Source organism: Kogia breviceps, chromosome 18 (assembly GCF_026419965.1).
Source record: "Kogia breviceps isolate mKogBre1 chromosome 18, mKogBre1 haplotype 1, whole genome shotgun sequence".
Lineage (NCBI taxonomy): Eukaryota > Metazoa > Chordata > Mammalia > Artiodactyla > Physeteridae > Kogia > Kogia breviceps.
Window position 1 is genome coordinate 23261710 of NC_081327.1, and position 17649 is coordinate 23279358.

Genomic DNA, 17649 nt, shown 5'->3' on the forward strand with positions numbered 1-17649 from the left:
ACACAGTGACATGCAACCTGTAGATAATCCTTGTTCCATTCAGAATTTTACAGCATTATTTTCATAGCTCCTAAATAACAGGAGCCCTTTGTGGTTCCCTATAACCATAGCAGCCTCTCTGCACACAGTTATCTCCTACTAAACATTCTTTCTGCTTCAGCCAATACAGATTACTTACTGTGTTCTCAACTTTGTGAGGTTCTGCCCCTTTCTACTCACTCCATTTCCTCTGCCTGGAGTAGCTTCCCTTCTTTCAACATCACTGGGCTTTGAAGTCTTACCAAACTTTAAAGACCAGTTCTGCAGAATCACTCAGACCAGAAATGATACTTTTCTTTTTTAATATCCTTTTATGACCTTTAACATAAACTATTCAAATTGTAGTCCATTATCAACTTATTTCCTTTAAAAAGTTGTGATCATTCCATAGTCTTTTATGTAGTAGATACTCAATATTGAGTAGGAAAGAGGAAAATTTATAAAGAGGGACCTGTGTAGGTAATGTGGTAAATGCCATGTTTACATAATCATTCACTGGTATTGGCTTGGCCAAAAAGTTCATTCGGGTTTTTCCATAAGATGTTACAGAAATGAACTTTTTGACCAACCTAATATTTTGCATACTTGATGGATTTTTACCTAAGTTTTTATCTTTTCCACTCCTTATTTTTTATTGTTTTGTCTTTTTGTAATGCTTCGTGAGGCAATTTCTTTGTTATTTATCATGTAGCTCCTCTGTTGAGTTTTATGTTTTGGCTATCATGTTTTTACTTTTCCCTTTCATAGTATCTTGTCCTTTTTTGCCTGGGTATTATATTTTGTCTTATCCTTCTGAGAACATTAACTAGAGAGCTTTGGAAATTTTTCCTTTCTACATTATCTCTTTCAGGTTTTTTTTCTCTGTTTTGGGGGGCTCAGTCTTTCATGTTGGAGACATTTGTCAGATGTCTGGTAATCTTTAGCTATCCCTTCATTTTTAACAGTGAAAGAATTAAAAGTTCATTGGAAGCTGTGTGTTTGGGAACAAGGATCGTTGTCATGATGAATTTACTTGTAAGGTAGTCTGGTGGCAAAGGCCCTTTTTGCTGGGGAAACCCCAGATGCCAATATCTGGAGATTTTTTTCTCCTCTGCTCTTCACTTTCCCCAGAAAATAAACATTTAGCCTTCTGCTTGAAGGACATACATTTTGCTTCCATGTCCTGAGAGCAGGGTTGGGGAGGGGAGCCAAGGATTTTGCACTGTGCTGTATATTATCAGAAACATCTCTCATTGGGACAGCTGTTTCACAAGTTGTCTCTCTCTACCAATGCAGATTCAGAAGACAATAAAATAGTACATTATCAAATTGTCCAGGATACTTACAACAGCACAGATTATTTTCACGTAGACAGCACAAGTGGCTTAATTCTGACAGCACAGATGCTGGACCACGAGTTCATGCAACACTGCACTTTGAAAGTCAGAGCAACGGATAATGGCTTCCCATCACTAAGCAGCAAAGTCTTTGTTTATATCTACATCTTGGACATAAATGAGAGCTCTCCAATTTTTAATCAACTCATTTATGAGTCTTTCACTTAATCCATTGTTTAATCTTTTTATCTTCTGCTCTCTGCTGTGCCCTATATGTACCCTTGAATACAGAGTCTTAACCAGAGAATAAGCCTCTTTCCATCTTGTAAAACTGAAACTCTATACCCATTAAACAACCCCTCATACCCCCTTACCAGCCTTTGTCTTCTCTTTAATATAGTAAATAAAAACAGCACCTATGTAACTTCTCTGGGATTTTATTTCAGGCCCTTCCAAATGTCCTTAGCCTATGGTCCACAATCTCTCTCATCACTGGGCCTCAGCATCACTTCCTAGCTGCATCACCCAGGACATGTCTTCATGCAGTTCATTCCCAGCCCTGCTTTCTACTCCCCAAGTATACTGAGTACTTTCAAAATCTTTAATGAAGTTGATTTTTTTTTTCCTGCTCATGCTGTTACTGTATTCTAGAATTGCCTTTTTCTTTTTTTCCTTCTAAGTCATACTTTAATTTTATAACTTAGGTCAATGTTACCTCTTTAGCGAAGTCTCCAAGACTGGAATTAATTTCTCCTTCCAGTGTGTTTCTGTGGCATTTTCCTTGAGCTTTGCTGTAACTCTTGTTTTAGGTATGGCTAGTTTCTTCTGTCTGTTTCTCTGTGTAGATTGAAAACTCTGTCAGACTAGGCTTTACTCATCTCTGCATTCCCAGAGTACTCTGCTCACTACTGTTCTCTCTGTAAGAAGTATGTAAATATTGGTTCATTGATTCAAGAAATATTTACCGAGTGCCGTCTCTAGGCAGCAGACATACAATGGTCAAAAAAATATACAAGGTCCCTGATCTCATGAGACTTTTTCTAGTAGGGGAGCAGAACCAAATATAAAGCCAGATGGGGGGGCAGAATAATGGGGTGGAGTACAGTCTTGGGTGGTATGTTCAGTTGGAAAAGGCCTGGTGGGATATAATTGAATATCACTGAGCAGGATACCCTTTTGAATATTATACTGCATTTGACACATATATATCAATATTAATTTATTTAAATATCATCAGAACCGAGGTATTAATGCCTAGCAAATTAATTACAATACTTTTTATAAAACTAATTCAGCCAAGATTTTATAATACCTATACATGGAGTATAACCTTTAAAAATTGTGACTCACTGTACTGTATACGTGTAACTTATATAATATTGTACATCAACTATACTTCAATTAAAAAAAAAAACTAATTCAGGACCCTGTGCAACCAATTGAATTTTTTAAATTGAAAGCTCTAAAGCTTATTAATGGAATGGAATCTAGAACTTGTCTGTTAGTTCAGATTAAACATTTACTTTATGAGCTGAATTAAGGTGGGTAGGCTAATAAAAATAGAAAATATTAAATCAAAATTATTTTTCTTACGTTTTCAGTATTGGCTATCAGCTTTGAGAGTTAAAAATTCTTGACTCTTTTTTTCATAACCCACATTACAATCCATTACCAAATCCAATTTTCTCTACTCGCAGATTACATCCAGAATCTAACCACTTCCCTTCACCTCTAGCACTAACATCATGGTCCAAGCTGCATCATCTGTCACTTAGATTTTTATAGTAGTCTCCTAAATTCCTATTGGCCATAACACAATTATTAACTTCTTCCTACTCTACCTGGTCATAGGGCAGTTAGATTATGTCACATATCATAAGCCTCTAATGACCTCCGCTCTCACACTAAGTGAAAACCAGAGTCTGGACCTTCTTCTCTGACCTCATCTCCTACCATTCTCCCCTATCTACTCTACTCAACCACACTGTCCTCCTTACTACTCCTAAAACATACCCAGCATGCTCCTGCCTCAGGACCTTTACACTTTCTGTTCACTCATTCCTCAGATCCATATTGTTGACTTCAGTCTCTACTTACATGTCACCCTATTAGAGAAGTATTTTCTAATCACCTATAAAATGGCAAACCTGCCTCTTCCTACTTCTCTGCCCCAGCATTCCCCATCCCCTGCCTTTCTTATTTCAACTTTGCACTTATCATCTGACATAGCATACTTAGGTGTATTTTTTTGTTCTTTTTAAACATCTTTATTAGAGTATAATTGCTTTACAATGGTGTGTTAGTTTCTGCTTTATAACAAAGTGAATCAGTTATACATATACATATGTCCCCATACCTCTTCCCTCTTGCTTCTCCCTCCCTCCTACCCTCCCTATCCCACCCATCAAGGTGGTCACAAAGCACCAAGCTGATCTACCTGTGCTATGCAGCTGCTTCCCACTAGCTATCTATTTTACCTTTAGTAGTGTATATATGTCCATGCCACTCTCTCACTTTGTCCGAGCTTACCCTTCCCCCTCCCTCTATCCTCAAGTCCGTTCTCTAGTAAGTCTCTGTCTTTATTCCAGTCTTGCCTGTAGGTTCTTCTCGACCTTTTTTTTTTTTTTTTTTTTAGATTCCGTATATATGTGTTAGCATACGGTATTTGTTTTCCTCTTTCTGACTTACTGCACTCTGTATGACAGTCTCTAGGTCTATCCATCTCACTACAAATAACTCAATTTCGTTTCTTTTTATGACTGAGTAATATTCCATTGTATATATGTGCCACATCTTCTTTATCCATTCATCTGTCGATGGACACAGGTTGCTTCCATGTCCTGGCTATTGTAAATAGAGCTGCAATTACCATTGTGGTACATGACTCTTTTTGAATTTTGGTTTTCTCAGGGTATATGCCTAGTAGTGGGATTGCTGGGTCATACAGTACTTCTGTTTTTAGTTTTTTAAGGAACCTCCATACTGTTCTCCATAGTGGCTGTATCAATTTACTTTCCCACCAGCAGTGCAAGAGGGTTCCCTTTTCTCCATACCCTCTCCAGCATTTATTGTTTGTAAATTTTTTGATGATGGCCATTCTGACCGGTGTGAGATGATATTTCATTGTAGTTTTGATTTGCATTTCTTTAATGATTAATGATGTTGAGCATTCTTTCATGTATTTGTTAGCAAACTGTATATCTTCTTTGGAGAAATGTCTATTTAGGTCTTCTTCCCATTTTTTGATTGGGTTGTTTGTTTTTTGATATTGAGCTGCATGAGCTGCTTGTAAATGTTGGAGATTAATCCTTTGTCAGTTGCTTCATTTGCAAATATTTTCTCCCATTCTGAGGGTTGTCTTTTGGTCTTGTTTATGGTATCCTTTGCTGTGCAAAAGCTTTTAAGTTTCATTAGGTCCCATTTGTTTATTTTTGTTTTTATTTCCTTTTCTCTAGGAGGTAGGTCAAAAAGGATCTTCCCATCATTTATGTCATAAAGTGTTCTGCCTATGTTTTCCTTTAAGAGTTTGATAGTTTCTGGCCTTACATTTAGGTCTTTAATCCATTTTGAGCTTATTTTTGTGTATGGTGTTAGGGAGTGTTCTAATCTCATACTTTTACATGTAGCAGTACAGTTTTCCCAGCATCACTTATTGAAGAGGCTGTCTTTTCTCCACTGTATATTCTTGCCTCCTTTATCAAAGATAAGGTGACCATATGTGTGTGGGTTTATCTCTGGGCTTTCTATCCTGTTCCATTGATCTATATTTCTGTTTTTGTGCCAGTACCATACTGTCTTGATTACTGTAGCTTTGTAGTATAGCCTAAAGTCAGGGAACCTGATTCCTCCAGCTCCGTTTTTCTTTCTCAATATTGCTTTGGCTATTTGGGGTCTTTTGTGTTTCCATACAAATTGTGAAATTTTTTGTTCTAGTTCTGTGAAAAATGCCAGTGGTAGTTTGATAGGGATTGCATTGACTCTGTAGATTGCTTTGGGTAGTAGAGTCATTTTCACAGTGTTGATTCTTCCAATCCAAGAACATGGTATATCTCTCCATCTGTTTGTATCATCTTTAATTTCTTTCATCAGTGTCTTATAATTTTCTACATACAGGTCTTTTGTCTCCTTAAGTAGGTTTATCCCTAGGTATTGTATTCTTTTTGTTGCAGTGGTAAATGGGAGTGTTTTCTTAATTTCACTAATGATTTTTCATCATTAGTGTATAGGAATGCAAGAGATTTCTGTGCATTAGTTTTGTATCCTGATACTTTACCAAATTTATTGATTCGCTCTAGTAGTTTTCTGGTAGCATCTTTAGGATTCTCTATGTATAGTATCATGTCATCTGCAAACAGTGACAGTTTTACTTCTTCTTTTCCAATTTGTATTCCTTTTATTTCTTTTTCTTCTCTGATTGCTGTGGCTAAAACTTCCAAAACTATATTGAATAATAGTGGTGAGAGTGGGCAACCTTGTCTTGTTCCTGATCTTAGAGGAAATGGTTTCATTTTTTCACCATTGAGGATGATATTGGCTGTGGGTTTGCCATATATGGCCTTTATTATGTTGAGGAAAGTTCCCTCTATGCTTACTTTCTGGAGGTTTTTTTTTGTTTGTTTTTTTTTTGTTTTGTTTTGCGTTTCCTGGGCCTCTCACTGCTGTGGCCCCTCCCACCGTGGAGCACAGGCTCCGGATGCGCAGGCCCAGCGGCCATGGCTCACGGGCCCAGCCACTCCGCGGCACGTGGGATCCTCGCAGACCGGGGCACGAACCCGTGTCCCGTGCATCAGCAGGCGGACTCACAACCACTGCGCCACCAGGGAAGCCCTCTGGAGGGTTTTTATCATAAATGGGTGTTGAATTTTGTCAAAAGCTTTCTCTGTATTAATTGAGATGATCATATGGTTTTTCTCCTTCAGTTTGTTAATTTGGTGTATCACATTGATTGATTTGCATACATTGAAGAATCCTTGCATTCCTGGAATAAACCCCACTTGATCATGGTGTATGATCCTTTTAATGTGCTGTGGGATTCTGTTTGCTAGTAGTTTGTTGAGGATTTTTGCATCTATGTTCATCAGTCTTATTGGCCTGTAGTTTTCTTTCTTTGTGACGTCTTTGTCTAGTTTTGGTATCAGGGTGATGGTGGCCTCATAGAATGAGTTTGGGAGTGTTCCTCCCTCTGCTATATTTTGGAAGGGTTTGAGAAGGATAGGTGTTAGCTCTTCTCTAAATGTTTGATAGAATTTGCCTATGAAGCCATCTGGTCCTGGGCTTTTGTTTGTTGGAAGATTTTGAATCACAGTTTCAATTTCAGTGCTTGTGATTGGTCTGTTCATATTTTCTACATATTTAGGTTTTTCTTTGTTTATTGTCTACTTAATTTTGTTCATGCTATATCCTCAATACCTAGCATAGTGCTTGGCATATATCGGTGTCCAGTAAATATTCGTCTAACAGATTAGTTAATTAGAAAGCAGTATGTGTTGGTGTAAGCCAGCATCCTAGGAAATATCACTCTATAGACTTCCATTGTGCTTGGCACTGCTCTCTGCCCAGGAACAGACTGGTCCCAGACCCTGACTGTGGCTGGGCCACATAAAAATGTGCAGATCAGTTGCATGTTTGGCCTTTCTCACTCAAACTCTGCAAGGAGGCTGTAGTACTATTTCTGGTAACATGTCCATCCTGCCATTTGTAGTGGCAATTTATTGATGAGCTACTTTATGAGTTTTCACTAGAAGAGAAGGCAGCACAACACTGGGTGGTTAGCCAACAAGAGCAACATTCCCTATATCGTGTTGCTTCACATTTGAAATGAACAGTGAGAAAATAGAGAAAGTAATATATTTAAGACTGAAAAATTACCTTATTTTTCAAATAATAATTTATGGCTTATTTTCTGGGCAGTACATTTCTCACTTTTATTTGACAGTTCATCAGATAATTAGAAGTGACACATAGTGCTAAAAATCATTGTGGGTTATCATTCATTTATACATTCACCATGAACCACTGACAGACAACAACTGTGTTCAAGTTTGGCCTCATTTAGTTTGCTCAAGCTATAATCAGGAACTAATGGAATAAAAAATGACCAAATATTGGTTTCCAGAATGTAGATAATCAACACCTTCATGATCCTGAAAAATGGAGAGTTGGCAGTGTCTCATCATTGGATAGCCCTGAAATATATTACTGTAGCAAAATCCAAAGCATAATTATCTTTTCTGAAGACAACATTGGTATTTCATGTTTTTTTATTTTTTAACATTTTAATAAATACTGAATTTTAATTGAGCTTAAAAATAAATAAGAGGATAAAAAGAAAAAACAATTCATCTCATGTTGATTCTGCTATTCATTATGACTCATGAACTTGTAGCTTGATGTGTATGTTCTATTTCAGGGGGTTTTGTTGTATGTGAAAATCTGTCTGATTGTAGAATGCTCATTAAGAAGTTACTTAAAAATCATGTATGTTTTTTAAGTAAACTTTTTAAAAAGTATTATTTATTTACAGAAAAGTATGTATATAGATCATAAAGTTGCAGCTTGATGAATTTAAGAGCTGTGACTCTTTTCTCAATCACTTTCAGACACTAATATCTGGAGCTGTGGTAGAACAACTTGACTTCTTACGAATCAGTGACACAGAAGAGTAAGTTCTTTTAGGTTATTATTGTGTTTCTTGAGATTACATTAGGAATGCAGGGAATCTGAAACTTTTTCTTTTAAATTCTAGGCTTCCAGAATTTAAGAGTTTTGAGGAACTAGAAGTTCCCAAACATTCAAAAGTCAAACGACAAAGCAGCACCTCCAATGCTCCTGAACAAGAACAGCTGCCAGATGTCACCATTACTGAATGGAAAAACAAACCCACCCATGAAATTCTTCAAAAACTGAATGTGAGGAAGGTTCAATTCCCACATGGCCCTGAGTGAGGTTGGCAGAGCAGGAACTCCCAGGGGCAAACCATATTTCTTCTTGTCCTCCCAGAGAAGGTTACAGTTAACCTGGAGGTAGATGCCTGTCTGTACCTGAGGCAGTAATGAGAGGTAGTTCTCATGGTCTGATATTAGTGTGGATGTCTTAAAGATGCTTAAAGAGTGTGTTGTCTTGAGTAACCCATTAAAGAAGTATAGTTGCCTTTAGGATCTCCAGATTTCTCTTTCAGTGCCCTTTGTCGCCTTTTCCCAACCCGGGTCTTCTCTCCTGTCTCAGTTTTTAGGTCTAATGCTTGCTTTGAGTCTCTCCAGTTATTGAGGAAAGCAATCCTATAACTACATCCATATGAATATTATGTTAGCAACCTAGTATTATACCTTCCTTGAGATTATTTTCATTTTAAAGGAGGAGGGGTGGGGGTATAAGGTATAGTACCTATCAAAGGAAATGAAATTCTAATGGTAGAGCTATAAACACAGTGACATTTTATTAGACCATACAAATCTGAGCATGTAGCCTAAATATATAACCTGTCAGATACCAGTTCTTGTGATTGATTGATATTATCTATAGATCGATATAAGCATGATTATGATATAATAGGCATAAAGCATAATGCATATGATAAGTGGTCTACATACATCCCCTCCTTTCATCCTTCTCTCCACAGTGGGTTGACAGCAACGTGGTCTCCCATTTATGAACAAGTAAAGTCAAAAAGGGAGTGGTTAAATGAGTTGGCCAAATCTCTCAGAGTGTCAGAATCAGTATTAATGCTTGTAGACAACATATTTTCTATTCATTACTTATCTTGTTTCCTGGAAAATTTGATTATTAAATCCTACTACCCCAGGAAGCTAGCTTGCCTACCCACTGTTTCCAAGATAGCTAAAATAAATAGTTGTCTAATGTCATCTTACGTTTGGTAGTATATCAGTGACATTTTATCTTTTCTCAATTGCATAGCAGAATATTTCCTCTTTGTATCATGTGGTTTCATGATTAGTTACCCCCTGTGGTAATTTTTGTACCCACTTCATCACAGTTACTCATGGTGATTTATATTTTCAGGACTGTAGTTGTCTGGCTAGCCAAGCCATCCTGCTGGGTATACTGCTCAAAAGAGAAGGGCCCAACTTCATCACAAAGGAAGGTAAGAGTACATGTCTAAGATAACAGTTTTAAATAAAAAGACCTCTCTATTTTTGAACTTATATCAAATATGCATAATGAATATCCACTAAAATGTTACAAGTTATTTTCTCCTCTATTAAACCTTTTTTTAAAAAAACTTTTAAAAGGAAAATTCATACCCCCTTCTCTGATTGTCTGAATGGTGTTGGAGCCTGGATTCTGCCTGTGACTGTTGACCTCTGATAACTCCATAGTTGTTTATTAACAGTTTCTGTTTCCAGTTTTATTTTCTGTATGTTTTCAAGAACAGTATTCAATCATTATTCAATCATTATAACTATAGAAATTAGCTCCTTCATGGTCTGCAGCAGCCATTTGAAATGGAACATGGCATTTAATAGATTTGTACTCTCAAGACTGTTTACAAAAATAAATCATGCTAATTGTGTTCATGTCCACTCTGCATTAAGGATGAAACCCAGTTATCCCTGAAATCTACACTCGTATGTTGAGTCACTACTCTAAGGAATCTTTGAATTCTACATCATGGTCTACTTCTGGCATTTTATAATACAGAGTAATGTAGGATACATTCCTAGTTATATTGAGGACATTTATCAAAATTTATACTTTAAAACAATAGGCTAATTAAAAAGCAGACATTTCATTAGGAACCTAGAATTCAGAATGGTTATTTTAGTAGTGCTTTAAAATGAAACAAAATTTATGTAAAATAGTTTATAATGAAAATGTTGAGAGAATTATTTTTTAAACCATTTTTATAAACTTGGGAATAATATTCATCTGTTACTTAGATATTTAAAAGACTTTAAATGTTTTAAATCTGCAAAACCTTATATATTGAAAATCATAAGCATCTACAGAATCTGAATAAAATTTTATCCAATTTGTTATAAAGCTATAAAAATAAGTTCAGGGTAAAATGATAAAGATCTTGTTCTTTACCCTTGTTTACCCTTTTTTGTGCTTTGTCCTGTCACATGGTTAACTTACTGACAAACCAGTCATGAGGCCAGACCGCATGTATATTGCTCCCAAAGAATGAAACCCAGTGGTATTTTTTTGAGCACTGGTATATGATCATGCACATAACAGAATCACCATAAAGTTTTTCTGAACAAATAAATGAAGATTATGTATAGTCAGTCTGTAGTATTTGTTCAATTTGCTATATTCTGTTTTTTATTTTCTATAGTAAGTTAAAATAACTTATTTTTATTTATTAAAAACATAGATTGTATATTAATAAAACAATGAATTTCAAGAAATAAAGTACTTATCCAAATCATATACTCAAACTAAGTAGTAACAAGGGCTGGAGACATTCACACTATGTATTTGGGTTACACATTTAAATATGTCAGGTAGTTCAGAACATTAATGGATTATGTATTAACTCTATGTATTAATGTATTAACTCTAATGAAACAAAATGAAAATTCAAGAGTTTTTTTTTTAAGGAGAATAAATGTTATGCATTTAATTAAAAGCATTTTTCAACAAACACTCTATTATCTGATGTCTAGGTACTGTTTCTGATCACATTGAGAGAGTCTATAGAAGAGCTGGCAGCAAAAAATGTTGGTTCGTATTAGCATCCTTGTCATTATGTTTTATTTTTGTGTTGTCATATTCAGTATCCTAAAGATAATGGACCAGTCTTAAAGGTGGTTATTCATCCTAATTTTTACTTTTTTTTTTTTTTTTTTTTTTTGCGGTACGCGGGCCTCTCACTGCTGTGGCCTCTCCCGTTGCGGAGCACAGGCTCCGCTCCGGACGCGCAGGCTCAGCGGCCACGGCTCACGGGCCCAGCCGCTCCGCGGCATGTGGGATCTTCCCGGACCGGGGCACGAACCGGTCCCCTGCATCGGCAGGCGGGCTCTCAACCACTGCGCCACCAGGGAAACCCCTAGTTTTTACTTTTAAACGCACTGTGACTCAACCTACTTTCTAAGGATCTGCCTACATTGCATTTTATCGTGGCTCTCCCAAGTTATTAAAAACATGTTTGGGAGTAAAGACACCCATAGGAACAGAACCTAGAGGATGCACTGGAATGATGTTCCAATGACTCTTTCCTACCCTGCACCTCCTCTGTCCCAGCAAGATGCTTTAGGTTCTAATTTGTATTTGGGAAACTTGTTCTGTTGTAGAAGGTCATAAAGAGACCAGTGTTTCATTTAATCACAAGCAAAAAATAATATACTTAGGAAATAGTTCTCTCATGACTTAAGTTGAATGAATCCCAGTGATTGTAGTTGCTTCATAAGAAGTAACTGATACGTTCTGCAGAGGTAGTCTCTTCCCAGAGACTGAAGAAAAATTAGGTAAGTTGAGATAAGATTGTTTACTTTCACAATGGGGTAGGTATGTCTAAATGCATACCATATGCATTTTTGAAGCAATTCTAACAGTTTTACTAGCAAAATCTAACATTTTGAAATAAAGAGTATATAAATGTATATATTTTTAATAACCCATTATTATCTAATTTGAAAAAAAAGTTTCAAGCAATGTCATAAGAAACTCCCTTAACCTCAATGAAGCCTCAGTTTTCTAATCTCTAAAATAAGAGGTTTAGACAAAACAGTTTCTTAGCAGTATTTCAACTCTATGATTTATAATAAATATACCATTCCGACCCAGAAGAAATTATGTAATAATTCTGTGGTTAAGTCTCAGATTTTCACTGTAAATTCTCAGCACAGTAAGGCATGCAAACCAATAGATGTTGCTTTTTAGTCAGTAAATTTCAAATGTGGTCTATAATCTTATCTTTGGTTAAGCAAATCTGTATTTGCTTTAATGTTTAATACTTGTATTTTAGATAAATCATTAGCAAACATTTAGAGTCCTGACTGTTATGTTTAAAAGAACAAACTCCTGGAAGTTTTATTTACTGTATTTTCCCTTTTATGGCTTTCTACTGACATACCCAGGTTGGCGGTACGCTACGGGGCTGCATTTGCCCAGAAATTTTCTTCCTCTATAGCCCCACACATTACTACTTTTCTGGTACATGGGAAACAGGTAACATGCACAGAATGTGGAAACTCAAGCTGCTTGAAATGTGTGGGCTTATTTGCATTCTGAGGGTTAAATATGTCTTTTGGTCTTACAATGTGTGGGTGAAAGCTTCTCTAAAAGTAGGAAGTGTTTGTTTCACTAACTTTATCAGATATGACTTAATTTTCTACTAGTTCATCTATGTTGAGATTAAGCAATGTAAGTGTTTTTTATAGGTCAGCTCCCATAGATATCCTAAAATACAAGAAAACAGTTTTAAACCTACATTTTTATTTTATTTTCTCCATCTAAAAGTCCCATGAATTTTTTACTTTTGAGGGGACAGAAATGTCTTATGTATTGCAGGTGCTGTGCTTAAAAATCTGTTCTCCTTACAGTCTAAGACGTTTTCAGAAATGTAAAAATAGCAGTGTGAATTCCTTCCTCCAACATTCTGGCAAGAAAAAAAATGCTGGTATTTCATTGTATCACTTCCTAAAATTGAGTACTAAGTGAGTCCCCTGATCCAGGGATTTGATTATCTAGGCACTGAAAGAAACATGATTTAAAGCGGTTATAAGAATAGAGGGCATGTACCAGTGTCAGTCTTAATAATGAATTTTTTAATGTAAAATCAGAATAATCAATTCTTCTTCCTATGCCACTCCCTGCCAAAGGGATAGTTAGGCTCCCTTTTCTTTCTTTTTAAATTGTTAATGGCACAAATAATGCTGGTGGCAGAGGTAAGGATGAGGTTATCCCTTCCTAATTCTGGTTGGTCCTACAATCTGGGAGACTTCAGCTGTTAGGTCCAGGGTCTTGGGGTCAGTGTTTCCTCCATATTATTACATGAGGACCTAATTGTGCATATTTTAAGTCTCCCCATTCAGGGGCCCCACTCATTCAGCATTTAGATTTGTCAACCTCTGGCCTGCTCTCTTCTTTGCCCCCAGGTCGGTGGTACGCCATACAGCAAGTCTTTTAAGTAAACTAGTGGACAGCCTGGCCCCATCCATTACTAATGTTTTAGTGCAGGGCAAACAGGTAAGTATCTGATTTTCAGAATCTTCATCACAGTCACAAAGGTTTCTGGGCAGGACCCTGGCTTTTAAATCTGGCAAGCCTCAGTGTCATAGGTCTCTCACAAGCACCGCTCAGGCATTTCTACAAAAGGCTCCTTCCCCAAGCAAAATCTAGTCTTAAAGATGAACAGATACTAAGTATTTGTGCTGCACCTCAGAGCTTTAATTTTCAACTTCTGTGTTAACTTGATACTGAAGATACTGACAAAGAAAATGGTATGATACCTACTAAAGCACTCCAGACAGGCTTAGGATAGCTAGAACAAAGACAGGGAGCAGTGAAGGGCACATTTTCCCTTCTACTCCACTTAAGATTCTTCTCCCCCTTAGAAATGCATTGACTCCCCAGATCCTTACCCCTCCGGGCCACCTCTCCTTCCAGCTCCTCCCCTCCCACCAAGGCCAGCTCTTGTCAGCTCCTCCTCACAGAGCCATCTCCAGTTAGCAGTCCCTTTCTCTGGGTTCTCACAATAGGCCTGTGACACTCCTCACAACCTGCCCTGGATCCCGGTTCATGTGAATGTGTGTCTCTCACCCCAGGGTAGGCCGTGAACCCCTGGAGGTCATGGTCCATGTCTTGTCCAGCACCTGTCCCAGTGTGCCCAACATGGCCTTGGAGAGGCACTTGGTGAATGTGGGTTAAATTGAGCCTGTGCATGTGGTTATGTGGAGTGGAATATGGCTGCTCATTTTTTGTTTTATTTTTTATAAGCTCTAATTACCTGGCTGAATAATCATTTGATTGGAATGAAAACCTGTTTGCTTTCTATCTCTTCTTTGGGAGTATGTGTGCTTTGTCATGTCTTCCTGATAGTTAACCTAGGGATATAATAATAGAAAAAACTTTAACCTTCTTTGATGGAGTCAACCTATTGTTCATATCTCAAGGCTCTTAACTCATTAAAACTGAAATTACTTCATCTTGACATCTAGCTTTTGAAAAGTTGAAAGAATATTTTATTCTGTAATATTTAGTAACAATGAAAAAATTATTGTACTAATAAAAACACTCCTGAGGAAAATTTAAATCACTTTTCACATACATTATTTTCTATTTTCTCCAAATTATTAAGAGGTAGAATTTTCATCCTCATTCGTCAGCTAAGTAGACCAAGACACAGGTAGTAACTTATGGGGTGCCTTTCCTCACTGCAATCCTCAAATCCAGCCACAGAGTCCTATATTGTTGCCTTGGACTGAGCCACCCCTTAAAGAAAGTAAACAGGCTTTGGGAATCTATTTTTCCTTGGATTTTAGGCCCCTGTAGTATATCTGAAAATATAGTTAATTCTACGATGCATGAGAAGGTTTTGGCGATCTCTGAGGTCACTGGCACCTGACAGCTGGAGAGGAGGGGGTAGGTTAGGGTTGGTCACATCCATTCTATACACTATCTAGAGGGGGATCACAGCCTGCGATTCTGAGATTCTGTTCACAGAGCAGAATCCTGGAGGCCTTGGAACCTGTCCTGAGGCTGTGGCTGGACCATTGCCCACCAGACCAGCTCATCTCCCAGGGAAATAGTCACTTACAGAGCTGGGTACCTGGGAGGCTGACAGCTCTGCTTCAGGTGTATGAAGTCCATTCATTGACTGCATCTTACACTTTTCCAAAAAAGAAATGAGAATGGAGCATTCCAAGTTTGCAATTGCTTATTTATGAAATTCCACCCTGAGAACTGAAGGAATATTGTTTCTACAGAGCACTTTCAGATCACCTCAAGCTCCCTGGAATGAAATGGTGCTTTAGTCATCATTGCTTCCAGAGGCAATGATGTGCCTTCTGTTTGCTTTCTTCTTTACAAGCTGACATTTTAATAAAAGTAATCACACTCGGACTAACTGGTTGGTACCACTTGCGTTACAATAAACTAGCAGTTCTCAGTTTTCACTCCATCACAAAGTTGGGGCAGAAGACCCCTGTTCTGCTTTCTCCCCTCATCTCAGAAAACACAGGGCCCTTTGATGTCCTCTTCTTTTTCCTGCATCTTATAATTGTGCACCGTACAAGGAAGAGAGAGGGAGAAGGGGTAATGAGGAGGAAGGAGGGGCTGCAGACTTTTCTGGGAGGCAGAATGCTAAGGCGAGAGGAGAAAGGGGGAGCAGAGTGTTGATGTCTCTTGCCCAGGCTCAACAACACTCTTGGCTTTGAATTTTCATTGCCATTTCCCTCTGTGCTTTCTCATTTCGCAGGCTTGTGGGCAGTCTTGTTTATTCCCCTCCACAGGCCAGAGATACATCAACAAGTATTTCAGCACTCACTGGGTGCCTAGAACTATGCCAGGAAAAGTGGGGCTATACTACAACTCTGTGTCCTTACACCTGCCTTTGAAAAGATTACAGTGTTGTTAAAGAGCAAACACTTCCACGTGAGAAACTGTAAAAAGGTGAAGGATATACTCTCAAACATAGACTGTGCACTAAAGTAAAACTAGTCAGTGTATTCTAGTTTCTCTGGGAGTTTCTAGTACTAAAGTCATTCAGAATAATTTTATCTCAGTAGTTATTTATATTCCTTCCCTGCTTTTATCCACTCACCTCCACTGTCCTAACCAGGACCCTCACCTGCCCTTGTATTTCAGACCAGACTGAACCGTCATGAACTCCAGTGGGAGTCATGCTTTGAAAGCCATTTTAATAAATAGCAGGAACAGTTATTCTACCTAATTCCCTAGCTTGCATAGAGTAATTTCATCCTGCCAGTCATCCTGAGCCTTGAATTTTTTTCTTTTATCTGTTAGTAGCTAGGAAATTTTTATAATAAAATTCTGCCACCTATAGGTAACTCTGGGTGCCTTTGGACATGAAGAAGAGGTTATCTCTAATCCTTTGTCTCCAAGAGTGATTAAGAACATCATCTATTACAAGTGTAATACCCATGATGAGAGGGAGGCGGTCATTCAGCAAGAACTGGTCATTCATATTGGCTGGATCATCTCCAATAACCCGGAGTTATTCCGTGGCATGCTGAAAATACGAATTGGGTGAGTAAAGTACTTTGCATTTGCATAAAGAGAATTGTTCAAGTGGTCCTCGGCCTCTCTGAGCGAAGTGCTGCCCCAGATCTGGTGGGTATTTAGGAAAGTGCATCTTGCCCTAAGTCATAAGAGACAACATCTGGTGGTATGAAGCAATAAATACTAGTGACCTGAAAAAAACTCTCCTGTTAAACATATTTAACTCCCAACATGAGATGTAGGGGAATAACTCTGTTCTCTGGTAAAATCAAACTCCAGGGGTTTAAACAGGTGTATCATGTTAAAAAGCAAACAAACAAAAACCCCATTATGCACAATACTTGTAAAAAATCCTATAAATAAGTGGATAAGACTTAAGAGTAGGTTTTTTTTTTTTAGTAAAAGTAGTGTCAGGAGGACACACTCTAATAAAAATTTGGTCCTTTTAAGAATATTCTTCTGTATCCATTTTCTACCAAAATCTAAATTTTAGTCATTAAAATCGTAAGTGTTCTGTTTGGAGAAATTGAAAGTAAGGCTCTGGTGATCTTGAATCTTCTTAGTCAAGCGCTGTGTGAGGCAGTGCAGTAAGCACGTGACCAGGCTCTGGCATCCAGGGGAACTGAGTGCAAGTCCAGACCGCCACTTATCATCTCAGTGGCCTGAGGCCAGTGGCTGAACCTCCCTCCTGCTTTCATACCAGCCTCATTGTTTTGTGTGAGATGAAACCAAATAATATGTTTAAAAGGCCTGCCACAACCGAGTAAAGTACAAATGCTTCTTTTCATTTTTTTAAACATATTTTTGATTGTATTGAATACAGGTATCATGTGAATATGTTCTAATTGTAAAAAAGTCAACAAAAAACAATACTTGAGCATATAGAGTAACCTAATATGTGGCCAATTTGGGGGATGTTCAAGTGTTTGAAAAGACTATGTAGCCTGTCAGGCGCAAATACATGTGAGTGTGTGTGTGTGAATAAGTGTTTAGCTTGCTAGTTGTATAATTAGATCATCAGTATCTTTACTATTTCTGTCCTACTTGACTTTCAATTGCTGATAAATTGTAAAATGTTCTCCTGATTATGAATTTGTCAATTTCTCCTTGCATTTTTATCCATTTTGCTTTATATATTTTAAAGCTT

General features: G+C 37.6%; 1 protein-coding gene across 7 annotated transcripts in view; it reads left to right on the forward strand.

The window, feature by feature from the left end:
- The window catches only part of PHKB (phosphorylase kinase regulatory subunit beta), a 198475-nt gene that overhangs the window by 155381 nt on the left and 25445 nt on the right, over positions 1-17649 (forward strand). For 4 of the 7 annotated variants that reach the window (XM_059045656.2, XM_067018201.1, XM_067018199.1 and 1 more), the window contains 6 exons: positions 7955-8016; positions 8101-8263; positions 9375-9456; positions 10985-11042; positions 13418-13508; positions 16327-16529. In XM_059045656.2, coding sequence (XP_058901639.1) covers positions 7955-8016; positions 8101-8263; positions 9375-9456; positions 10985-11042; positions 13418-13508; positions 16327-16529 — 659 coding nt within the window. Of the gene's footprint in view, positions 1-7954; positions 8017-8100; positions 8264-9374; positions 9457-10984; positions 11043-12397; positions 12489-13417; positions 13509-16326; positions 16530-17649 lie in introns of all 7 variants that reach the window. The other 3 variants (XM_059045655.2, XM_067018200.1, XM_059045657.2) reach the window with 1 other exon arrangement.